Below are 23,910 nucleotides of genomic sequence, written 5' to 3' on the forward strand. Positions count from 1 at the left end.
GCCCCACCTGAGACACCCCGAGAAAGCCAGAGTCCACACGCGGGTGTAACTGGGCAGGAGGATTTACTGGCGGCGGAGGAAGGACAAGGACGTGGAGCAGCAGCGGCCCCCGCGCGGCGCCAGGCCCCGCAGCTCAGGCCTCCCCGCCCGCCTCGGGGTGCTTCTGCCGCAGGTGTTTGTCCAGGGTGGCGCGCAGGCCGAAGGGCACGCAGCAGTGGGGACACTCAAAGCGGGCGCCGCCGGGCCCCAGGCCGTGCATGCGCCGGTGGCGGTTGAGCTTGCTGCTCTGTGCGCAGGCGTACGAGCACAGCTCGCAGGCGTACGGCCGCTCGCCCGTGTGCGAGCGCCGGTGCACCGTCAGGTTGCTGCTGTTGGTGAAGTGCTTCCCGCAGAACTCGCAGCTGCCCCCGGGCCCGCGGCTCTTGCCCGCCGCCTTGGGCGTCTTCCTGGGGGACGTCTGGCTCTTGGCAGGCTCAGTCGTGTGTTCCTTGGGGGTAGGCCCCCAGCTGGCCCCGCCGCCGGGGGCCCCAGGTTCCTGGACGCCCGCCGTGGCCGCCGCCCCGGCGCCCTCCCCGCTGCTGCAGTGGAGGCTGCTGGCCGGGGCGGCCGCGTGCGCGGCGGGCTCCGGAGGGGCCGTGGCGGAGGCCTGTTCCTGACCGGCTTTGGCCCCGCAGGGGCTCTGAGGCCGCGGCTGCCGGTGGGTCTTCTTGTGGCGGTTGAGCTTGCTGCTCTGGGTACAGGTATAGGGACACTGGTCACAGGCGTAGGGCCGCTCGCCGGTGTGCGAGCGCATGTGCACTTTGAGGTTACTGAAGGAGCTGAGGGTCTTCGCGCACACAGGGCAGGTGGGGCTCCGCCGGGGCAGGACGCTCATCCGGGGGCCCTTGGCCTCCGCTTCCGGCCCCACCACTGCCGACACGGCGGCGGCCACCTCGGCCAGGCCCAGCAGCGGGGCCTCGGGGGCCTCGGGTTCCGTCTGGTAGATGGACAGGCCGTGGTCCCACTGGGCATGGCGCAGCAGTTTCCAGGCCCCTGTGAACTGTCTCCCGCAGCGGAAGCAGCTCAAGGCCTTGGGGTCCTTGCGTTCTGCAGAGAGAAGGGCCGGGGGTTAGGGAGATGCACGAAAGCAGCAGTCTCACGCCTGCCAGTTGGTGGCCTTCTGCAGCAAAGGCCCTTTTGCGGGGACTGAGAACGCACAGCAGGGAGGCAGAAACTCCCTGTCCTCAGGAGCCGAGGTGCAGAAGTGGGCAGACAGACAAGTTAAGGAGAATCTGTGGAGTGGACGACGACTACCTGGGGATTCTGTGTGTCTGAGAATCTTCCAGAAAAAAGGGACAGCAGAGTGAGGGACGGGAGGAGTGCTATTTTCTATTGGGGGTGGGGGGGGGTCAGGAAGGCCTTACTGGAAGACAAGACCAAATTCTGGGTGCTGGGCGCCGGGCCATGACCCCTGCTCACTGAGCTTCCCACCTAGACAAGAAACAAGAGTTCTGTTTTCCAGATGGGAAAACTGAGGCAGATACACTTCTCCAAGGTCACAAGCTTGCAAGGGTGGAGTTGGGGTTTCAATCCAGAAACCTGGGGAGTGCGAGACAGATTTTCAAAAAAGACTGTTGGCTTGATTACTGAGTGGGTTTCTGTGCCAAGCTCCAAGTTCACGAGCTCCACGCATGGTTTCCTATTCCCTGCCTCACAGAAGAGGGGGCCAAGGCCTAAGTGGGGAGAAGGCTTAGCAGCCACCTGGAGGTCAGGGTGGGGCAGTGAGTTAGGTCCCCCTCCCTCGGCATAGACCCCAAATTAAGAGCCCTCCAAATTGGATGTTTTCTCTAGACCCTCCAGGTACTATTGGTGAAGTACTTGCCTTTACTTTTCAAATTCTAGACCGTCTGGGACGGGAGTGGCTTTCCTGATGCAACACCAGGGTCAGGAGCACAGACGGGGGCTGGAGAGTGTCAGCCTGGCCCGACTTCCAACTAGTTCTCCGGCTCCCTAGCTGTGTGGGCGAGAAACACTCCTCTCTGGCCCTCAGTTTTCTCATTTGTCAGAATACGGGGATCCTGGGGATCCTCTCCCTTTTAGGGCTGTTGTGACCTTGGATGGAGAAGAACTGAGAATTCTGGTCCATGTCAGCCCTCGTAAACATGAGCTGAGCCCACGTGGCTGAGGTGCCCACATTGCTCCAAGTCCAAGCACCTGGGAGTGTTCAGTGATTCCATCAAGGCCCCTCCCTGGGCCACCAGATAACCTGCTGGCTTCGAGTCTACAGCTAATTCACAGTCCCTCCTTCCCCTCCCCCACTACGGGACCTCCCCCCCCCCCCCCCCCCCCCCAGCCCAGGCCTGAGTGTAATTCCATCTCTCAAAAATCCTAGGAACTCATGGGCCAGGGGATGGAAACGTGCAGGTTTGGAGGAGCCTCGGCCTGCGATGACCAAGAGTTCACCATGAGTTTAGTACCATGTCAAGGGCTTTCATTACCTCCCAAGAGAAGGAACCCAGGTGTCCAGACACCCACGACCTGGCCCAAACCAGGGGCTTCCCAGCGTGCAGGGCTGGGAGATTCCATCAGAGAGAGAAGCCAGAGGCCCCTTCCCTGACTCCGAGCAAATGCACCCAGCGCCACAATCAGAAGTGATCAAGAGGTGGGACGGGGTGGCCATGCCACGCCTCCAGCTGGCCTCGGCTTCCCCTCCCCCAGGTTGCTGCCCTCCCCAGAGGTCCCCCTACTGCCACAAGGGTCCGGCCACCTGGCCAGTTATTTCTGGCCAAGGGGAAGGAGAAGTGAAACCAGATTGGGGGTGTGTGTGTGTGTGTGTGGCAAATCCCCAGACCAGTCTTCAGGGGCTGGCCACACCCTGTGGGCGGCCCTCCTACAGGCCCCGCCCCGCCCCCACTTACCGCCCCCACTTACCACCCCCCCCACCCCTCACCACTAGTCCCAGCCCTGGGACAGGGCAGGCCCTGGCCACGCCTAGGCTACACCCGATGGGGAGCGAGAAAAGGGAAGTAATGCTCACTGCCCCGCCTGTCCAGCTCAGCCCCTTCTCCCACAGGAAGCCGGGCCCTTGAACTTGAGAGGGGGCCTGCATCCCGGCTTGACTCACCTGAGCCCTGGCAGGGGCTGGGGCCTCTGAAAAGCTGACAGTCCACCTTCTTGTGGTCCATGAAAGCAGTGATGGCCTCCAACGGAAAGGTCTGCAGGCAACGGCCGCAGGTCAACAGATCTGGGTGTTTGTCGGTCCAGGGCTGGCGGTCTGCTGGGAGGAAGCGGGTGGTAAGCGTGGGGTGGGGCCAGGATGGGGGCTGGGGGTTCCGAGGGAGAGGGAAAACCCGAAGGTCAGAATGGGGGCTGGAGGCCAGGACCAGGCAACAGAAATAAGGCGGGGGCCGGGCGTCGGTGCCTGGAGGAAGGAGTCCCACGTACCCCCCCAACCCCCCCGAGTTAAGGGGAGAGAGGCGGGGCAGGGGTAGGGGGCGCTCACCGCGAGGGTTGACGATCAGTGGCGTCCACAGCGCCCACTGGTTCCGCTCGCCCAGGGCGTGGAGAGGGCTCCCGGCGGGCACGGGGTCGGGGGAGTGGCGGGGTTCGCCCTCGAACCGCCCCGGCGCGGGCACTTCCTTCGGGGAGAAGAGCCCCAGCCCCGGGGCCTGGAGGGGCCGCGCGTCTGGCTCGGGCTTCACTTCGATGACGAGGTCCGGCATCTCCATCTCGTCGTCTGTGTTGGAGGCGGGCGCGGGGTCTACTCGGCGAGGCGTGCAGCCGGCCTTGCGGCGGGACATGGGTCGAGGGCCGGCCGGCCGGGCGGGCTGGCGGGCGGAGGACGCGCGGGCCGTGCGCGCTCAGTCCGAGGCGCTCAGGTGAGTGACTGCGGCGACCCGCCGCGAACTCTTACACGTGCTGGCCCGGCCCGTGGCTCCGCCCACCGGGGCGGGGCCTGACGGGAGAGGACGGGGCGGCCCCGCAGGGGCCCCAGGCGGCAGCCAAACTCGATCAAAGCCGAACCCACTGCATTTTCTTAGGGACCAAACCTTAATGACGTCCGGGTCTCACGACCACGTACACGAACAGCTATTCCTGATCCCGTTTTAGGGCCGGAGTAACTGAGGCACGGGGTGCCCACACCCACCCCCGAGAGAGAAAACAGTAGGGGCCACGTTTCTCGCTAGGCGCCTATGAGTAATCGGGACCATTTCATTAAATGCATTATAAAAATTCAGTGGGCAAACATTTATTGAGCCTTTACTGTGCACTGGGTTCTGTTCTAAGCACTGAGGGTACCGCAGTGAACAAGACAGAAAATAATCCCCGGCCTCACGCAGTTTGTTGGGGAGAGAGACTCTCAACAAGGTAACTGCAAAACTTAAAAGAGTGCCTCCCAGGATGACAAGTACAATGGGGCAAAATAAAGCTAGGAGGGGTTATAAAGGGACAGGGTTGCTGGGGTGGGGGGTGGGGGTCAGCTTTCTCCAGGGCAGAGCATGGTGGAACTGAGACCCGAGGGAGGTGAGGGGGCCAGCCGGCCTTATGCGTTCAAGAATAACAAGGAAGGGGGATGGGCGTGGGTGACTGAGTTTTGTGAGAAAATGAGGTCAGACCCAAGAGGGTCTTTTGATCACTTTAAGGTCTTGGTTTCCTGAGACCGGAGCCTTGAAGGGTGGGGTTTAAGGCAGGGAGGGTTGTGATCAAATAGATCTCCTCTGCTCTGGAATCACCATTAAAACCAAACAGGCAACTGTCTCACTACCCCCTCCACTCGGGCCTCCTTGAACTTCCCTCCACAAAGCAGCTCACTCTGATCGCTGTTTGAAGTGGCATCGACACCCTGCCCCACCCTCCAACCCTGACGAGTTTCTTTTTCTTCCTGGCACCCACCGCACCATAACATAGAACTATTTGTTGACCATCCTCTCTTCCCTCCCCACCCCTACCCAACACAAGCCCCCTGAGGTCTGGGCCAGGGTCTGTCCTTCCCGGGCTGTCCCCAGCCCCAGTCCGAGTGAATTTCACATGCTAATCTCCCCAGAGTACTGCTCCAGGCCAGAAGGTTCCTCATATTGTTATTCAGGGCTGAGCTCAATTGTCCTCCGGCGAGCAGAGGACCTCCCTGACCACTGTATCTAATGTAGCCCCACCCTGCTGAAGGCCTCACAACCATAACCTCCATCCGTCCTCGCTTCTTTCCTGGCCCTCAGCTTCCCCATCTGTAACCTAAGGGGGCTTCTTCACAGCCACCCAATTAAAGAAGCTCCCCCAGCTCTACCACCATGACCCTCATTTTATTCTTTTTTATATCACTCATCACAAGCCCTGAAGGATCTTGTTGATGTATTTGCACATGGAGACCCTGTATCTGCCCCTCCCGGCCCTCCTAGAATGTAGGTTCTAAGAGGGCAGGAGTCAAGCCAGCCTTGTCCACAGGGCCCCTGCTTGTTCATAGGTTAACAAGTGTCTATTGAGCTCCTGCTCTGCCCGGTCTTTCAACATATCGCAGAGGGCCTGTGTGCCAGGCACTGGGCCTTGGGGATCTGGTGGGGTGGGGAGGCCCACGGAGCCTCTGCCTTACTGAAAAAGTGTGGGAGAAGGGAATTCTGTCTGAGGCCAGACAGTCCATCTTTCAAGGCCTGCTTCCTTCTTTGTAAAACGGGGTGGGGGTGGGCGGCTGCAGGGAGGCCTGCGAGACAGAACCACCACCCGGGGTCCATCCCAGCTGCAGCTCCCTCCAACCTCTTTCCTGCCGAAACCTGGCTGCGCAGGGCTTCAGGGAAGGGAGCTGGGGTTTGGCCTGCAGGTGAAGGGTAGGAGCGTGCACGTGTAGGGGGGGTGGGGGTGCAAACACCAAGCTCCGCGCTTAGCTCAGCCGGAGGAAGTCTTCCCCCTCTCAGCGCCTCAGTTTCTTCTTCCGTAAAGCGGGCACCCCGGACAGGCCCCACGTCGCAGGCGGGCCGCTCCGGGGGCAGCGCGGGGCCAGGCGGGGGGCGGGGCGGGGCGGGGCGGGACGCCCGGGCAGCGGCCGCTTCCGAGCCCCAGAGCCCGCCCGCCACCACGTGGGGCGGCGGCGCGGGCGGAACCCAGGCGGGGCGGCTCGCGGCCCGCCCGGGCCTCTGCAGCCGGGACGCCGGCGGAAGTGGGCGCGCCGGCCGCCGCGGACCTCGGTGAGTGCGGGGTGTCGGTGGCGGGGCGCGAGCGCAGGGCAGTTCCCTCCCCCGGGCGCCCGCCCGCGCGCGAAGCCGGGAGTGGCGGGAAAGGGGCAGGTCCGCGCCTGCCACGCGGGCCGGGGGGGGACGTTCGGATCCCACCCCCCCCGCCCCCCGCCGCGAGCGCCGGCACCGGGACTCCGGTCGGGGACGTCCCCGCGCCCGGGTCGGCGGGGTGAGGAGCCGGGGCAGCGCGCGGTGCTCCCCGCTCGGGCAGATGATAGCGACGACGGTCAGGACAGTGACCACGGCCGCGGTCCTGACGCCCCGCCTCGGTGGGACGGGCTCGCTGGCCGGCTCTGAGCCGGGAAGACACCCAGCCCGGGCGGAGTCGGGAGTGGACGCCTGGGGGCCGGGAGGACCTACTTAGTATAAGAAAAGGCTGGCGGTGGGCGGCCAGGGCGGAATTGAAAGGAAACTGACCGGCCCAGGGGGCCCAGGGGAGGGGAAGGACTCTGTGCTGGAGCTTTGGGGCGGGGGGCTGTTGTGTGGACATAACAGGACCTTGGTTCATCCGCCGGCGTCTGGGGTCTTCTCTGTGACCCTGCTAACTCAGCTAGTTCCCTGCCCTGGCAACGGAAGGGTTAGCTAAATGCGTGTCCGCTGAACGGATTCACTGCCATTTCCTTGGAGGTCAGCCCCGAGGCCCCTAGAAGGGAGGTCTGCGAATCTCCTGCCCTCGCGCCCACCACCCAAGTGATGGGCTCTGGAGTTTTTATGCAAGTCGTTTTTCAAGTCGTGGGGGCTGGGTTTGGGCATTTTTCTGCAATCTTCCCGCGGGAAATCCTTGGCTTGGAGATTGAAAAGATAAAGGATTCTGGAGCCTGGTCACCAGGGAGCTTGGATAATGCCTCCTTTTGCCTTCTTGGGCACACCCTGTCGGACCTTTCCTAAACCGGTTTCCTGTCGGATCACACCTTAGTTCCAAGTCCTCCAGTGGCCCCCCTGTGCTGGACGAAAACAAGTCTGTCCTGCAGAGAGCAGGGGTGATGGGCCGGGTCCGTTGTCAGACCCACCTGGGTTTGCTCCCTTTTCCGTCCCCTCAGCCGGCTTGCACCCAGTAAATGATTTGGCATTTCCCTGTTTCCAGTTTCCTCCTTGGGGAGAATGGGGATCGCGTGGCCTGACCCCAGTCTCCGTTTGTTTTCCCCTAACGGAGAAAGCAAGTCTGCACACTGGTCCACCCTTACTTTTTTGTTTTATCCAGGGATTTAACATCATTTGTGGCCATTTGATTAATTTCCATCAATCCTTTATTCAGTACTAGCCCTAAAGACTAGGGTGTTTCTTTTAAATCACTCAAGTGTTAACCTAGGTTGCTTGAGAGCCCTGGGGGGCTGATGATTCTTGACTGAGCTTGGACTGCCGCGGTCAGATAAGTTAGCAAATGTGTATATCCCCGAATCCCATTCACAGGGGTAGTGGTCAAATAAAGAAAATGTATATTGTACACCTGAAACTAACAGTGTGTATTAACTAATTGGGACTAAAATAAAAACACAAAAGAAGAAAAGAAGAAAATGTATATATCCCATAAAGCCCATTTACTGTGGTCTTCCCCATTAGGGAAGACCCTGAGAGTCTGCCTTGGTTCTCCCCTCAGTCCATCAGGAAATAGTGAGGGCTGTCAACCTTCAAAATAAATCCTAAACTGACCACTTGTCCCCACCTGCGTGGCCCTCAGCCTGTCCCAGGGACCATCATCCCCTGCCCTCCTGGGCCACTGCGGTGGCTTCCTCACGGGGCTCCCTGCTTCTCCCTCTTTCCCTCCCAGTCCACTGTCCCCACGCGCAGCAGGCAGAGGGATCATGTGAAAATCCAAGTCCCTCCCGTCTCCTTCAGAGTAGAGAGCCGCGTCCTCACCTCAGTCTTCAAGGCCCCTCCCTGCAGCATCTGCCTTGCTCCCGCGCCTCCTCCATGCGGGCCTCCTTGCGTGGGCTTTGCATTTGCTGTTCCCATGGACTGGAAGGCTTTTCCCCCAGATCTCTACATGACTCCGTTCCTTATTCTATTTAGGTCTGTGCTCAAATACGACAGCCTTCCTGGCCAGCCCTCTCTCGCCCCCAGGCTGGGCCAGGCAGCCCCTCTGGGCACCAGGGCCCCCCAGCCTCTAGCCTTCCAACCCTGCCCACTCTGAGTCAGCCTGGTCTAGAGTCAAGTCTGTGGCAGCCGCTGAACTGGGGTGGTTCGCTCACGGCTGTGTCCCTAGCAGCGCCCCAGGTGGGCTGGGCACTGGGCAGGCCCTTGGATAATGCGGATGGGTGAATCTTTTCATTCCTTCCACACAAATATTTACCGAGCTCCCCCTGCTTGCCTGGCTCTGGGTGGGGCTGGGGGTGGAGTCGTGAAATAATGGGACAGGGCTTTTCTCTCAAAGTCCTGTGTTCGGTGGCAGCACAAACCACACACAGGTAAAAAAGTACGTGCATATTGTCAGGAGGGGGTCGCACCGTGGGGACAGGAGAACGCAGGGTGCAGGGGCTACTGTCTCCCCCCTGTTAAGGCGATGTTTGAGCAGCGACCTGAGTGCAGTGAGGGAGGAAGGTGAGCCATGGATCCGGAAATATGCAAGTCCCCCATCTGGAAGAGGGTTCCAGGCAAGAGTGTGCTTGCCATGTTCAAGGACTAGAGCAGTGAGGCAAGGGGGTGGGGCGCGGGATAGGAGGTCAGAGAGGGTATGATAGGGTCTTGGAGCCCCTGTGAGGACTTGGGCTTTTTGCTCTTGGGGAAGGTGGGAGCCATGGGAGGGCTCTGAGCAGAGGAGGGGTGTGCTGGGACTTACTTCTAACAGGATCTCTCTGACAGCTTTGTCTGCGCAGGGAACAGACTGTAGGGTGAAGCTAGAAGCTGGGGACCCAGTGGGGAGGAGACTGGTATAGTCCAGGTGGCCGGGGATGGTGGCCGGACCAGGGAGGAGGCAGAGTGGGGCAGGGGGTGAAAAATTGCTGGGTTCTGGATACAACTTGGAGGTGGAGTTCACAGGCCTTACTGATGGATTGAATATGGGTGGCAGAGAAAGCGAGGAGGGGTCCAGGACACTGTGGGATGTCTTTTGCCTGATCACCCTGAAAGGTTCTCCCTTCTCCCGGAAAACCTAGGCGGTCTTTTTTTTTTTTTTTTTCCTTCCTTCGTCATTTCATAGATGAGGAACCAGAGCAGGGAGGCTGCTCTAGAGTCACTCGCAGTGACCTGCCCAGATCCCTGGTAATGAATCTGGGGGTGCTAAGAACCCCCCGGGCTCCCCGAATCCACACCTTCATCCTCTCCGCCGCGGGGTAAGCTATGGCCTGCCTCCTGGTCTGGTATGGCCCACCAGCCAAGAGTGGGTCTTACATTTTTAAGTGCTTGGAAACTTTAAGAAATCTTTGTGGGTGCATGAAATTATATAAAATTCAAATTGCAGTGTCCTGGTACGTGGGGTTGTAAGGAGAACGGCCACGTTCGTTGTCATATCTGTCCGTGGCTGCTTTCTTAATACTATGGTAGCGTTGAGTAGTTGTGACAGACCCTATGGCCCACAAAGCCTAAAATATTTACTTTCGGGTCCTGTACAGAGAACATTTGCTCACTTCTAATAAGGATTCAATCTGGGCCACCAGTGGGGGTGTCTGATCTGTAGGGCTGGACAGCTAGTCCCTAGGAAAGGCCTGGGCTGGGACAGAAAGTTTGGGGAGTGGGTAAGGATGGGAGAGGAAGTTCAGATTCCCGAGGGGGAATCTAACATTTTTATTTGTATTTCTTTTTTTTTTTTTTTTAAGATTTTTTTATTTATTTTTCAACAGAGAAAGAGAGACAGCAAGAGAGGGAACAGAAGCAGAGGGAGTGGGAGAGGGAGAAGCAGGCTTCCCGCTGAGCAGGGATCCTGATGTGGGGCTCGATCCCAGGGCCCTGGGATCATGACCTGAGCCGAAGGCAGACGCTTAACGACTGAGCCACCCAGGCACCCTATTTGTATTTCTTTAAATTTTATTTTAAGTAGTCTCCACACACCGCCCTGAGATCAAGAGTCACACGCTCTACCAAATGAGCCAGCCAGACGCCCCAGGAATCTAACATTTTAAAAAATTTATTATTATTTTTTTAATTTCCAAATACTAAACAGTGGAAGCTTTTATTTATTTATTATTATTATTTTTTAAAGCATTTATTTATTTGACACAGAGAGAGAGAGCAAGCACAAGCAGGGGGAGCGGCAGGCAGAGGGAGAAGGAGAAGCGGGCTCCCCGCTGAGCAGGGAGCCCGATGCGGGGCTCGATCCCAGACCCAGGGATCATGACCTGAGCCGAAAGCAGATGCTTAACCAACTGAGCCACCTTAAAAAGAGATTTTATTTATTTATTTGAGAGAGATAGATAGCGAGAGAGGGCACAAGGGGGGGTTGGGCAGAGGGAGAAGCAGGCTCCCCACTGAGCAGGGGCTCCATCCCAGGACCCTGGGAATTATGATCTGAGCCAAAGGCAGACACTTAACCAGCTGAGCCACCCAGGCACCCCGGAATCTAACTTTTTTTTTTTTAAGATTTTATTTATTTGACAGTGAGAGATACAGCGAGAGAGGGAACACAAGCAGCGGGAGTGGGAGAGGGAGAAGCAGGCTTCCCAAGGAGCAGGGAGCCCAATGTGGGGCTCGATCCCAGGACCCTGGGATCATGACCTGAGCCGAAGGCAGACGCTTAACAACTGAGCCACCCAGGCACCCCCGGAATCTAACATTTTTTAAGGGACATGGGAGCATTACAATATGCCCCTTCCTTCTTGAATTAGAATTTAAAATTTACTTTGAGGGCGGTGCCTGGCGGGCTCAGTCAGTAGACTGTGTGATTCTGGATCTCGGGGTTGTGAGCTCCAGCCCCAGTTTGGGTGTAGAGATGACTTAAATAAAATAAAATCTTTGAAAACAAATTACTTTGAATAGTATGGACGGCAAAAGGCATAAAAAGGTAGACAGTTAAAAGTACCCTGCCCTGGGCTCTTTCTTCAGGGGCTGAATGACCAGGAACGGTTGCAGTTTTCATGGATACAAACCGCCCCCCTTTGACACTCTCCTAATTGACACCCTTAGTCCTAAGGGCCATGAAGACGTTTCTCCACAGCTGGGCCAGCGCGATGATCCATCAGCCTTCAGTCCTCCCTAATCTGGGAGGTGAAGAATCTTACAGTATTGTAGCTTTAATTTGCATTTCTCTGGTTCTCTGTGAGGTTGTGAATATGTTCAGGAGTTGAGTAGCCATCTTTTCCCGCCCCCCCACCCCACCTGTTTATCCACACTAGTGGTTCTCAACTAGAGATGTTTTTATTTTGTTCCCCCCATATATGGAGAGCTCTTTCTTAAGAGTGTATCCACTGAATTTTATTTTTGTTTATTTATTTATTTTTAAGATTTTGTTTATTTGTCAGAGAGGGCACAAGCAGGGGGAGCTGCGATAGAGGGAGAAGCAAGCGTCCCCCCCAAAAGCAAAATCTTTAAAAAAAGGGGGGGGCGCCTGGGTGGCTCAGTCGGTAAGCATCTGCCTTCGGCTCAGGTCATGATCTCAGGGTCCTGGGATCGAGTCCCACATGGGGCTCCCTGCTCAGCGGGAAGCCTGCTTCTCCCTCTCCCGCTCCCCCTGCTTGTGTTCCCTCTCTTGCTGTGTCTCTCGCTGTCAATTAAATAAATAAAATATTTAAAAAAAAAATCGGGCACCTGGGTGGCTGTCAGTTAAGCGTCTGCCTTCGGCTCAGGTCATGATCCTGGGGCCCTGGGATCGAGTCCCGCATCAGGCTCCCTGCTCGGCGGGGAGTCTGCTTCTCCCTCTCCCTCTATCCACTCTCATGCTCTCTCTCAAATAAAAAATAAATAGGGGCGCCTGGATGGCTCAGTCGGTTAAGCGTCTGCCTTCGGCTCAGGTCATGATCCCAGGGTCCTGGGATCGAGCCCCACATCAGGCTCCCTGTTCTGCAGGGAGCCTGCTTCTCCCTCTCCCTCTCCCTCTCCCCCTGCTTGTGTTCCCTCTCTCACTGTGTCTGTCTCTTTCAAATAACTAAATAAAAAAAAATCTTAAAAAAAAAAATAATAAATAAATCTTTAAAAGAAAAAAAAAGAAGGCTTTATTGAGATGTAATTCTCATACCATACTATTCACCAGTGGGAGACAATTTTGGGAGTCACAGCTCGGGGTGGGAGATCCTACAGGCGTCTCGTGGGCAGAGGCCAGGGCTGCTGCTAAAATCCTACAGCTCTGCACCCGACAGCCCCCCACAACAGGACAAAGAGTGATCCCGCCCCAAATATCAACAATGCTGAAGTTAAGAAACCCTCATCTGCTGCCTTGGCCCATTTCTCTGCAGGGTCCTTTCTTGCAAGGAGCTCACAGGTGAGCTGCAGAGACAGGGAGAGCCTAACAAGGAAAAGGATCGTCTTAATTTCCCCCGCACGGTGAGTGGCCCAGGGATGGGACACCGACTGCCTAAAATCATCACTTGAGAGAGGACTAAGCCACAGACAGGGGTGCAGCCACCTGAAACTTGGGTCCCTCTCTCCCTCTCCCACTCTCTTGCTCACAGAACCAGCACTTCCCTATAGGCAACCAGCATCATGGTCGTGGCGCTTCGTGTGTTCCAGGCCTGTGCTCAACACTGTGATTGTTTGTGTATTTCGTCGCCAGGCCGACCCTGTGGGGTCGGTCCTCTTACCATGCCTATTTCACAGATGGGGAAACTGAGGCACAGACCAGTTAAGCAACTTACCCCAGTCGCACAGCAATACTAATAATAACAATTGTAACTAAACTTTTATAGAGAAGCTACCGTGAACTAGGTCCCCCCATCCTGCAGGAACCTGTCGTATCCTGATAACCCGCTGAGGTCACCCAGAGAAGCAGGCCTGTGAGCTCAATCTCCACTGCATTCGTTCAAGCAGGAGCAGTGTTGAAGGGGCTGGGTCTTTGTGTCCCTGCCACACAGGGTTCCAGGAGCTGGGGATACAACCGAAGGCAAGAAGCGAGGCCGCTGCCCATGGGGAGGCGGGCATCTAGCAGGGGACAAAGGGCATAAGCAGAATGACAAATATACCATATGTCAGAAGAATACCGTGTGCTACAGAGAACGACGAAGCTGAGGAGGGCAGGAAGGGACGTGGGGTGGAACTTGAACATGGCGTGCCCAGAGAAGGCAGACGGCACGTACAAGCAGAGGGAACCTCAAGCGCAAGGGTGTGAGAGGCACTTCTGTGCCAGGTGCGCTTGTAGACCCACAGGGAGGCCAGCGAGGCTGGGGTAGTGAGAGAAGCGTGGCAGACCACGAAGGTGCTGGCAGGGTCTGGAGCCCTCAGGGCTGCTGAGGGCTGTGGGAAGGACTTTGGCTTTGACTCTGGGAGGGGCGGAAGCCAGGGGAGGGCTCTCAGCAGAGGGATGTGACCTGACTCAGGTGTTAGATGGTGGGTGTCAGGTGTTAAGCAGGTCCCTCTGGCTGTGTGGGTGGGGATGGACTTGGGGTAAGGGGACAGTGAAGGTGGAAGCCAGGGGCCTAGGGAGGACGTGACTTCAGTTGTCCAAGCAGAGAGCGACAGTGGCTGGACCAAGATGTGGGCAGTGGAGAGAGAGGCGTTAGGCTCGGAATACAAAACAACACTTGATCTTGAACAACACAGGTTTGAACTGCATTGGTCCACTTATACACGGATTTTTTCCATAAATACAGTACAGTACTGGAAATGTATTTTCTCCTCCTTATGGTTTTCTTCATAAAATTTGCTTTTCTCTAGCTTGCTTTAATGTAAGAATACAGTATATGATACATGTAACATACGAAATATGTGTTAATCAACTATTTATGTTATCAGTAAGGCTTCCAGTCAACAGTAGGCTACCAGTAGTTATGTTTTTGGGGAATCAAAAGTTATACCTGGATTTTCAGTAGTGCATGGGGTCAGCGCTCTAACTCCCATGTTGATCAAGTGTCAATTATATATGTTTTTCCTCCTCAGGCTTTCTTTGTCTTTTATGACGTTGATTTTTTTTTTTAATATTTTCTTTCTTTTTTTTTTTTTAAAGATTTTATTTATTTATTTGAGACAGAGAGAATGAGAGACAGAGAGCATGAGAGGGAAGAGGGTCAGAGGGAGAAGCAGACTCCCTGCCGAGCAGGGAGCCCAATGCGGGACTCGATCCCGGGACTCCAGGATCATGACCTGAGCCGAAGGCAGTCGCCCAATCAACTGAGCCACCCAGGCGCCCGACCTTGATTTTTTTTTAAAGGGTAAAGAGAATGCACTTCAAAGATTTTGTTTATTTGTCACAGGGAGAGAGAACACAAGCAGGAGGAGAGGCAGAGGGAGAAGCAGGCTCACCACTGAGCAGGGAACCCGAGCAGGGCTCGATCCCAGGACCCTGGGATCATGACCTGAGCTGAAGGCAGACGCTTAACCAACTGAGACACCCAGGCATCTCTTGATTTTTTTTTTTTTTTTTTTTTTTAAGTAAACTGAGTGTCCAATATGGGACTCAAACTCAGGACCCCACGATCAAGAGTCATACGCTCGGGGCGCCTGGGTGGCTCAGTCGTTAAGTGTCTGCCTTCGGCTCAGGTCATCATCCCAGGGTCCTGGGATCGAGCCCCACATCGGGCTCCCTACTTGGCGGGAAGCCTGCTTCTCCCTCTCCCACTCCCCCTGCTTGTGTTCCCTCTCTCACTGTGTCTCTCTCTGTCAAATAAATAAATATTTAAAAAAAAAAAAAAAGAGTCATATGCTCTACTGACTGAGCCAGCCAGGCACCCCATGACCTTGATATTTTTGAAGAACTCAGGCTCACTTTTTTTTTTTTTTTTAAGATTTTATTTATTTATTTGAGAGAGAGAGAGAGTAGAGAGCATGAGAGGGAGAAGCAGACTCCTCGATGAGCATGGAGCCCGATGCAGGACTCGATCCCAGGACCCTGAGCTCATGACCTGAGTCAAATGCAGACGCTTGACTGACTGAGCCCATCAGGCTCTTTTTTATACAATGTCCCTCAATTTGAGTTTCCTCACGATGAGATTTAGGTAATCCATTTTTGGCAGGAATACCACAGAAGTGGTGCCCCGTCCTCAGTGTATCACCTCAGGGGCACATGGGGTCCCTGTTTGTCCCACCACTGCACATGATGTCGTTGATGCCCAAGTTAAGGTCGTGTCCACCAGGTTCCTCCATTACAAAGTTACTGTTTACTCTTTACGACAAATAAACGTTTTGGGGGAAAGTACTTTAAGACTATGGATATTCTGGGGCGCCTGGGTGGCTCAGTTGGTTAAGCGACTGCCTTCGGCTCAGGTCATGATCCTGGAGTCCCTGGATCGAGTCCCGCATCGGGCTCCCTGCTAGGCAGGGAGTCTGCTTCTCCCTCTGGCCCTCCCCCCTCTCATGCTCTATCTCATTCTCTCTCTCAAATAAATAAATAAATAAAATCTTTAAAAAAAAAAAAAAGACTATGGATATGCTGGCCCTCACCCAACACTCGTTCACAAATTTTAGTGTCCGTTGGATTTTAGCTCCTTCACTTATTTACTCTTTTATTCATTTATCATTACTAGGGACTCATGGATTTCTCTTTTATTCAGTGGGTTATAATCTATCATTTTTTGTTTATTTTATTTCTTTTAAGATTTTTTTTTTTTTTAAGATTTTATTTATTTATTTGACAGAGAGAGATAGTGAGAGCAGGAACACAAGCAGGGGGAGTGGGAGAGGGAGAAGCAGACTTCCCGCAGAGCAGGGAGCCTGACGTGGGGCTCGATCCCAGGACCCTGGGATCATGACCTGAGCCGAAGGCAGACGCTTAACGACTGAGCCACCCAGGCGCCCTTAAGATTTTATTTTTAAGTTATCTCTACACCCAAAGTGGGCCTTGAACTTACAACCCCGAGATCAAGAATCACATGCTCTACTGACTGAGCCAGCCAGGCGCCCTGTGTAACTGTCATTATTGTAATGTTCACATCATTCCGGAGCTGGCCACCGGAAGCCGTTGTAAGCTGGCTCCTGTGTGATTGGGAATGTATTCAGGAGAGAGCATTTCCCTCTGGATTGGATAGGCTGTGCGTGAGAGAGGAGAGGAGGCTGGAGTTTGTTCTTTTCAGCGAGTGTTTATAGCCAGGGACTAGGAATAAAACAGTGATAAAAGCAGTCAAAAGTTCTTGCTCTCGTGGACCTCGAGAATGGTGGTAGCAGCTCCTGGGGAGGGGGTTACTGGCGGAGGGAGGGCACAGGTTTTGGACAAGTCGAATTGAGGTGGGGTAGACAGATGCCTCTTGTTGTCATCACACACTCCCCGTGTAATGGCTTCTTGCTTTTTTCACCCACCAGCCAGGACAATGCAGACTCCGCTGACCATTCCTGTACCTGTGCTCCGGCTTCCCCGGGGCCCGGATGGCTTGAGCCGCGGCTTTGCCCCAGATGGACGCAGGGCCCCCCTGACGCCAGAGGGTCCCGGAGCCCCGGGGTCTGCCGTAGTTCCAGAATCTCGGGAATCCCAGGAACAGCAGGCGCGAGCTGCACTCCGGGAACGCTACCTCCGCAGCCTGCTGGCCATGGTGGGTCACCAGGTGAGCTTCACATTGCACGAGGGCGTGCACGTGACTGCCCACTTCGGAGCCACCGACCTGGACGTGGCCAACTTCTACGTGTCGCAGCTGCAGACGCCCATTGGTGTGCAGGCTGAAGCACTGCTGCGGTGCAGTGACATTATTGCGTACAGCTTCAAGCCCTAAAGATGTTGCTATGTTCACCTTTCTGCTTTGGGCCTCGCCACGGGGCCCCAGCCCTCCACACATGGTCGTGGGCCCCGGTTTGGAACGCCCTTGGAATTTTGAGCCAAGCTCCAAGCACCTCTGGCTGCTTGGGACCTCCAGGGTGCAGTCAGTAAGATTCTGCAACCCCAGGAGTTCTAGAGCCTGTGGAAAGGAAGGCTCTGCCTCACAGAACTCTAAACTCTAAAACCGGGCCACTTGCCAGTTCCTGAAGACTGGGGGTTGGGGGTGGAAGGCAAATCGCAGAGTGGGAAATTGTTTCTGGAAGTTGCAAAGTTCAGCCACCCTGAAGATACTCCCCTCCTACTAAAGAACCAATTATCCCAGGAAAATTCGCCTCCTGTTTTTTATTTTTTAAAGTGTACGACACAGGGATGGAGCCAGATTTAGGAAGTGGAAGGGTGGCTAGCCAAGGGCTGGATCTGGTGGATCTGGGCCAAGAAGAGGACACATCACGGGGCTGGAAGGAACTCGGATAAAGGTGGAGACTGGCTTGGTCCGGGAATGGCTGGAGCTACCTGAACGCCGGGGTTTGAGACATTTGGACGCGATTTCTTTTTCGGGTGGGCGGGAGTGTTCCCAGCCAGGGGCGTGGCTCGCACTGGGTTACCTGGGCGCCCGGCCCTAGAGCGGTGAGGACCTCACTCTAGAGACGGCTGGTTCGCTTCCCCGGCCACTCCGGAAGGGGTCGGACCCCGTGTGGCGGCGACACAGAGGCCAGGCTGAGGACTAGGGGTTGGGGTGAAGCCTCACCCTCTCCCCATTTCGCTCCAAGCTGTGTGACCGTCCATATCATTAGCTTCCCTTATCCCCGTCACCAGCTGTCTGTCAGATTCGCCTTAAAACAGTAATTGCTGCCCCCCTTGTAGTCCCATCAACTTTGGAATGCAAGTGAAGATCCGAGTAAGTAGAGACGAGATTTGCTTTGTTCACCTGCAGTCGCGAAAGTGCGGCGGCTGGAGATGCTGAACGGGGCAGGCGGAGAGCCTCGGCTCCCATAGGTCCGTTCGCGACGCCGCCTCCAGCGAGTCCGGGGCCTAGCTCCCGAGTTGCCTTGGCAACGACGTCGCTCGCTCCTCCCCGAATCCCCCCTCCCTTTTAGTTTTAGCCCCGCCTCCCACCCCCGACCCCCAGTTGGGGATGTGCTAGGAAAGCCTGGCGAAAGTGCGGAGGCGAATATTAAGCGACTGAATTGAGGGGAGGTCGGGGGTTTGAGCTCGTGCCGGTTCCCTCCGGGCTTGGTGATCTACCCGCTCCATCGCCCGATTATTTTGGTTGGCAGATTCGTCTCTTGGTTTTGGAACTTCTTCCCCCTTCCAGTTGTTGTTGTTGTTTTAATCAGGGCTATGATACTCCTCATGGGCTCATATTTATTTTAGTCTTTTAATTTAAATTGCATTTCACGCAACGAATACAGAAAACTATTGATGAAACTGCTGTCTGCAAATGGAGGGCTAGAGAGTAAGTAGCAAAGAGGCACAGGCTTCGTCTCCAGGCAGAAGGATCCGTCTGTCAGCATCCATCACTTGTACTCATATATTCAGTACGGCTAATATCGCCTTTCCTTTCAAGTTCTCTGCCCCTTTGCCTCTCTTCTTATCAGTTGGCCTAGCCCCGCCGAGCAGATGTTTTTATTTTTATCAACTCCATTCCCCTCTCCGTTGCCCGAGCTCGTGACGAATGTGTGCGAGTCTGAACGTTAGTTACCTAGATTGAGGCGGGGAGGCGGGTGGGGGCGGCTCAGGTTCGCGCTTGCGCGCTGCTCCGGGAGACAGCGTCCACCTCGCCCCGCCCCTCGTATTCTGCAGTTCCGGCTCTGCAGATTCAGTGCTCACGTTTCTTTTTCCCGTGGTTCTTTCTGCCTCTTGTTACCGGTTTCAACAACCCGCGAGACAACCCTACCCGCAAATAGCTTCAATTGATTTTCTGCTTTCCTCAGTCCGCGACGGGCTCACGGGCTCTTAACGAAAGTGCGGCTGCGAACGAGCAGGCGCGCGCGAGGCTCGGGGGAGGCGCGCTCGAGCTCCCGGCGGCGACGACTACGACGACCAGGAGAGCTGTCGGAGGCGGCGCCTGAAGCAGCGGCGGAGCCCATGCCCCGGGACGGCGGGCGGGCCCGGAGAGACGAGCCCGGGGCCCGGGACATGTCCCCGGGGCCCCCGTGAGGAGGCGGCGGCGGCGGCGATGGAGATCCCGCCGCAGGAGGCGCCGCCCGTGCCGGGCGCGGACGGCGACGCCGAGGAGGCCCCCGCCGAGGCCCGGTCTCCCAGCCCCGCATCGTCCCCCGCCGACGGGCGCCTCAAGGCTGCGGCCAAGCGCGTCACGTTCCCCTCCGACGAGGATATCGTGTCTGGAGCGGTGGAACCCAAAGACCCCTGGAGACACGGTAGCTACCCCCGGGGCGCGGGGGCGGGCTCGTGGCGGACCGGGAGTCTGTGCAGCGCCCGGCACGGAGGTGGTGCTCAATAAGTTGCACCTAATGAGGATTTAAGGAGACTGTCGTCAGTTTCGAGCTGCAAGATGTGAGAGACGGCGTGCCTGTTGGGTTGGGAAGGTGAAAAGTAGCTGGCTTATCCGCACCCCCCCCCCCCCCCCCCCCCCCGCCGGACGGCGGCGTTGGAGGTAAAACGATAAGCGGGTAAAGATGGGGGTGGTGGGAGGGCGGGGGGGCGGCCTTTTGTTTCTTGGCGGTCCCCCCCCCCCCCCCCCCCCCCCCGAAGGATAAAGCGAGCAGTCAGGGAAGGAAGAGTGGATCAGCATTGGCGTTCAAAGGGCAGGTGGAGTTTGATGGGCTCATAGGGATGGAAAGAGGTTAAGTTGCCGGTCTGCAAACCTCAGGACAAGGGGTAGTCATGTTGCTCACTTTTTTGGCTGAAAGGAGGAAGAGGACCAGCCTGGCTTGTGGCTGCGGAGGAGTTGGTAAATCCTGGGGTTGGGAAAAGGGAGTAAACAACCTTCCAGGAAAGGAGTAGAGTTGATGGTCACTTTGGAGGTGGGTGAGATAGCCGGAAGAGGTGTTAGATCTTGACATTAAGAAGAAAAGTCACTGCATGCCTCCTTCTCTTCTCCCCAAAAGGGAAACAAAGCATTATCAGTCATTAAGGAGCAGAGGAACTTTGGGGTCTGGGTATAGAAGGGTCTCTTTTAATTAAAAAAATCTTTTTTTCCTGAGAAAGAGTTGGGAAATTGGGAGTTGTTGGTCGGTAGAAGGTGAGGGCCTGAGGAAGTTTGCTGGCCTGAGATGTTGAGAGAGGGAGCAAGTCTGCAGATTCTAGGTCCCCTGAAGGTCAGATGTGTGTTGGAACTGAAAGGGCAGCTGGAGGACTGTGTGTGTTTTACCTATAGGACTAAAGTTGGAAAGTCACTCAGTAGATGAGTTGAGCGTTGAGTCTTTCTCTGCTGGTCTTGCCATGGTGGAGCCCACGAAGAGGAGTCACAGACTGGTCCCGGCTCAGTAGATGTTGGTCACTTGGCCCCAGGAAAGAGGAGGCACTGCTCTAGTCTGGCAGTGGAGGAATTGTGGCTTTTTTGTGAGAGTGGGAAACATGGTAACTGGAAGCTGAGCACATAGGTAGCTTGCCATAAATGCCAGTTTGGCTAGTTCTCGTTAAAGAGACAATTTATGATTGTTGGCATCGAGAGCCAGCCACGTCTTGGGCTCTGGACCCCAGGGATAGGTGTCACTTTGGGGTTGGAGGACTTGGGCTGGGGAGGGGAAGAGTCATAGGGGGCCCTGGCTATAGCATGGTACCCAGTCCAGGGAGTTGAGAGCGGGAAGGAAGAAAGACCTGGGTAGGCAGAGTAGGGTGGTGGAGAGCAGAGGTTCCAGTTCAAATCCTGACTCCCATTTACTCACTTCATGACCTCAGGCTGGTTATCTAACTCCTCAGCGTCTCAGTTTTCCCGACTGTGAAGTGGGTGGTAATACCCCTGCAAAGGCTTTAAGGGAGGACTAAATATGGTTGTGTATGAAAAGTAATTGGCCAGGATGAGCTTTCATGAAGTTGCAGTTAGTGTTGGTCATTTTCGGGTGATGTTGGGTGATATTGGTCATTTTAGGGGCCAGTCTAGAGGTTCATGTGCTTGGGGCCTGGATGTTTCTGCTTCCCAAGCCTTCAGGAGAGGGACAGAGATGGTGGTCAGTTTGTGGGCCCCGGGCAAGCAGGAAGGAAGATGAACAGTTTGTGGGCTGGAGGGCCATGGTTGAGGCAGGGGGGAGTTGGCACGGGGTGGGTCTGGGGGCTGGGGGCAAGTTTCTGGTGTGCAGGTTCCCAGAAGAGGAACAGCTGTGTGTAACCAGCTGTTTGATTTTGAGTAAGCTGTTTTCCTCTCTGCATCTCCTGTTTCTTTCTCTGCAAATGGAGGTGCTAATTTCTACTGCGGATAGTTGTGAGGATTAAATAAAATAGTCCTTGTCGATTCTTGCCACAGAAATAGCAGCTGCTATTACCCAGAGGGTGAAGGAGTTTGAGGGGAGGGAAGAATGTCAAGAAAGAGGGGTCACTTGGAGTCTGGCTGGGAGGAGCTGAGAGGACAGTTGCTGATTGGTCTTCCCCGGGTAGGGGGAGGTGGTAACACATTACAGGCTCAGGGAGTCTCTCATTTCTGGAAGTTTAAAGAGGGACGGCAGGGACTGGTCAGGGACTGGACTCACACTTCAGAGTCAGTGGGTCTGAGGTAGAGCGGTGATGACATGGAGAAGAGAAATCAGTTTACGGGCTGGCAGAGTTGGTCTGTCTTGGCTGGGGAGAGGGGCCGAGGGCTTGGCCTGGCAGTGAAGGAGTTGGGGGATCTTGGTCCCCAAGCAGGGGAGGGATCGTGGGTGACGTTGGTGGGTTTAGCCAGTGGAATTTGCAGGACAGGAAATTGGAGGGCCTGTCAGTGCTGAGGAGCAGGTGGCTAGCCTCTGTGCCTGGGGAGGACAGTGAGTTGCTGCCTGGCTCGGGACCGGGGAACGTGGAGCCTTGCCAGGCCGTAGAAGAGGAAACTCGGTACAGAAAGTTGGGCCAAGGGGGTTCCCCAGTTGGGAGGCTAAAGGGTCTTCGCTGGGGGCTGAGGGGAGGACTTGGTAGGTCTTAGAGGAGGGGCGGGAGATGTGTCGGACTTGGTCTTGAAGCCATGGGAAGGCACAGGGGAGTGTCATTCGAGCTGTGGACCTGGTGGAAGGGTGATGGAGGAGTCATTCTGGGGCCTGCTGTGGTGATGTGACCCCGGGATCAAGGGTAAGAGGAGAGTTGGCCGGTCTGATTTGGGGGAGAGGTCATTCAGAGGCTGCTCTTTCATCATAGAGATGGAGAAGTTGCCTCATCCAGGAGGTGCAGGAGCATCCCCAAACTAGAGGAATCAGGGGCCCAGCACAGGTGACCATTCAGGGCGGAGAGCTGGGCCAGGCCCGGACTGGAGTGGTGGCCCAGCTGGGTGGGAGCCTCTGGGGATGTCTGCCTGAGGGCGAGAGGCCCCATCAGGCCCTGCCTGAGGTCACGTGTTGGGGATCCCTGCAGGTGAGATGATCTGGAGTAGGGGGTTCCAGGCCTTTGGAGGCACAACGCAAACCAGTGCTCAGAGGGGCCTTGCCTGGCTCCTGTTTCACATAGTGTCCCTGCCCGCCGGCCCCTGACGCTGGGGTCCTGCTTATTTTCCTCGGGGCACTAGTGGTCATCTGCTGTTACCTCACATGCTCGTTTTCATGCCAAGGGTCTCTCTCCCCCACTGAAATGGGAGAACAGATGCTGTCCGTCCTCTTTGCACTTCCTCGGCCTCTCAGAGGGCACACGGTGATCGTGGCTGAATGAGCGCCCGTGGGCCTGTGTGCAGCTGTTCTGGAAGGGGTGACGGCAGGCCACACGTGGGACCTGTGTAGCCAGAGTGCGCTTCCCGGCCAGCCCTGGCAGCCGTGTGCTGTGGCCTCCGGGAAGGCACTCGTTCTTGCTGAGCTTGTTTGTTTCCTCATCTGTGAAGTCGTGATCCCTGCCCTGCTGACCACCCAGGACATCTGAGCAGATGGGATGAACCCGGTGGGGCAGGGCCTCCTCTGCAAGCCAGTTGTGTGCGGACGGGAAGTGAAGCTTGGGGAGGAGGCGGGGTGGAAACTGTGAGTGGAAGACGCTGCCTCAGAGCCGCCCGACTGGCCACCTGTGGGCACTGGTGGAGGAGGGGCTGGCTAGGTGCACCCCACCCCCTGGTGGCAGGCCCTGTGGTCCCAGCTCTCCTGAGGGACTTGTGCCAGGGACCCTTCCAGACCAAACTGCAGGAAGGACCCAAGGCTCAGCTCCTCTTCCCAGTCCTGTGAACGCTGTGTGGGGAGGAGATGTGGGCTCTGCAAGACAGGCGTCGGAGAGGGCGCGACACTGGCCCCGGTGTGGGAGGCTTGGCTCCCCTCCCTCCGGTCCTGCCAGTGACTCATTCCCCACTCCTGGACCCCTGGCCCACGAGAGTCAGTCCGGCAGTGGGGGGGAGGGGGCGTTTTGCCCACCAAGAAACGCCTCTTGTGACATGTCCGCGGGGGGAGGGGGCTCCAAGGATGAGGCCCCCTCTGGCCACCTGAGGTTGGGGTTGGAAGGAGCGGTGGGGGCAGTGGCCATGGTGTCCTCAAATGGGGATCAAAGACGGTGGACATGCTTTACTGTTGCTTCTCATTGAAACCTGTGCTGTAGATTTAGTCCTTGAAACTGGTTTGACAGGTGGATATGCAACTGTCAGTGGTAGAAAGAAGCCCTCCATTAAAAGACTCAGCTCAAATAAATAAGATCTTAAAAAAAAAAAAAAAATTAAAAGGGGCGCCTGGGTGGCTCAGTCGTTAAGCGTCTGCCTTCGGCTCAGGTCATGATCCCAGGGTCCTGGGATTGAGCCCCGCATCGGGCTCCCTGCTCAGCGGGAAGCCTGCTTCTCTCTCTCCCACTCCCCCTGCCTGTGTTCCCTCTCTTGCTGTCTCTCTCTTACAGATAAATAAAATCTTT

The 23,910-nt window shown here is 56.2% G+C and overlaps 3 protein-coding genes across 6 annotated transcripts in view; 2 read left to right on the forward strand and 1 right to left on the reverse strand.

Moving 5' to 3' along the window:
* Nucleotides 1–58: 58 nt before the first annotated feature.
* On the reverse strand, nucleotides 59–4,361 carry ZNF296 (zinc finger protein 296). The gene is made up of 3 exons (XM_034986739.1): nucleotides 3,482–4,361; nucleotides 3,104–3,253; nucleotides 59–1,086 (listed from the first exon to the last, which is right to left on the reverse strand). Exons 1-3 carry the CDS (start codon nucleotides 3,777–3,779, stop codon nucleotides 134–136), a joined length of 1,401 nt encoding a protein of 466 aa, XP_034842630.1. The 5' UTR covers nucleotides 3,780–4,361; the 3' UTR covers nucleotides 59–133.
* Nucleotides 3,065–17,286, forward strand: GEMIN7 (gem nuclear organelle associated protein 7). Of its 4 annotated transcripts, XM_034986740.1 has the most exons (4): nucleotides 6,060–6,152; nucleotides 9,337–9,469; nucleotides 12,521–12,608; nucleotides 16,512–17,286. In XM_034986740.1, the coding sequence occupies exon 4, from the start codon at nucleotides 16,520–16,522 to the stop codon at nucleotides 16,913–16,915; it is 396 nt and encodes a 131-aa protein (XP_034842631.1). In that variant the 5' UTR covers nucleotides 6,060–6,152; nucleotides 9,337–9,469; nucleotides 12,521–12,608; nucleotides 16,512–16,519; the 3' UTR covers nucleotides 16,916–17,286. The 4 variants fall into 4 exon arrangements, with proteins under 4 accessions (XP_034842634.1, XP_034842631.1, XP_034842632.1 ...); XM_034986743.1 differs by lacking the exons at nucleotides 6,060–6,152; nucleotides 9,337–9,469 and adding an exon at nucleotides 3,065–3,213; XM_034986741.1 differs by lacking the exon at nucleotides 9,337–9,469.
* Nucleotides 17,287–18,479: 1,193 nt separating this feature from the next.
* PPP1R37 (protein phosphatase 1 regulatory subunit 37) overlaps nucleotides 18,480–23,910 on the forward strand; it is a 40,359-nt gene continuing 34,928 nt past the window's right edge. Inside the window, exon 1 of the mRNA XM_034986738.1 lies at nucleotides 18,480–19,340. Coding sequence (XP_034842629.1) covers nucleotides 19,139–19,340 — 202 coding nt within the window. The 5' untranslated portion in view covers nucleotides 18,480–19,138. The remainder of the gene's footprint in view (nucleotides 19,341–23,910) is intronic.

The sequence above is a fragment of the Mirounga leonina genome, unplaced genomic scaffold, assembly GCF_011800145.1.
Source record: "Mirounga leonina isolate KUSES-001 unplaced genomic scaffold, KU_Mleo_1.0 Mir_376, whole genome shotgun sequence".
In the NCBI taxonomy this organism is placed as follows: domain Eukaryota; kingdom Metazoa; phylum Chordata; class Mammalia; order Carnivora; family Phocidae; genus Mirounga; species Mirounga leonina.

Coding starts and splice junctions, on each gene's coding strand:
- ZNF296 (XM_034986739.1), bottom strand. CDS start 3,779: ATGTCCCGCCGCAAGGCCGGCTGCACGCCTCGCCGAGTAGACCCCGCG. Junction 3,254..3,481: donor ACTGATCGTCAACCCTCGCG/GTGAGCGCCCCC, acceptor TCCTCCCAGCAG/ACCGCCAGCCCTGGACCGAC. Junction 1,087..3,103: donor CAGCCCCTGCCAGGGCTCAG/GTGAGTCAAGCC, acceptor TTCTCTCTGCAG/AACGCAAGGACCCCAAGGCC.
- GEMIN7 (XM_034986743.1), top strand. CDS start 16,520: ATGCAGACTCCGCTGACCATTCCTGTACCTGTGCTCCGGCTTCCCCGG.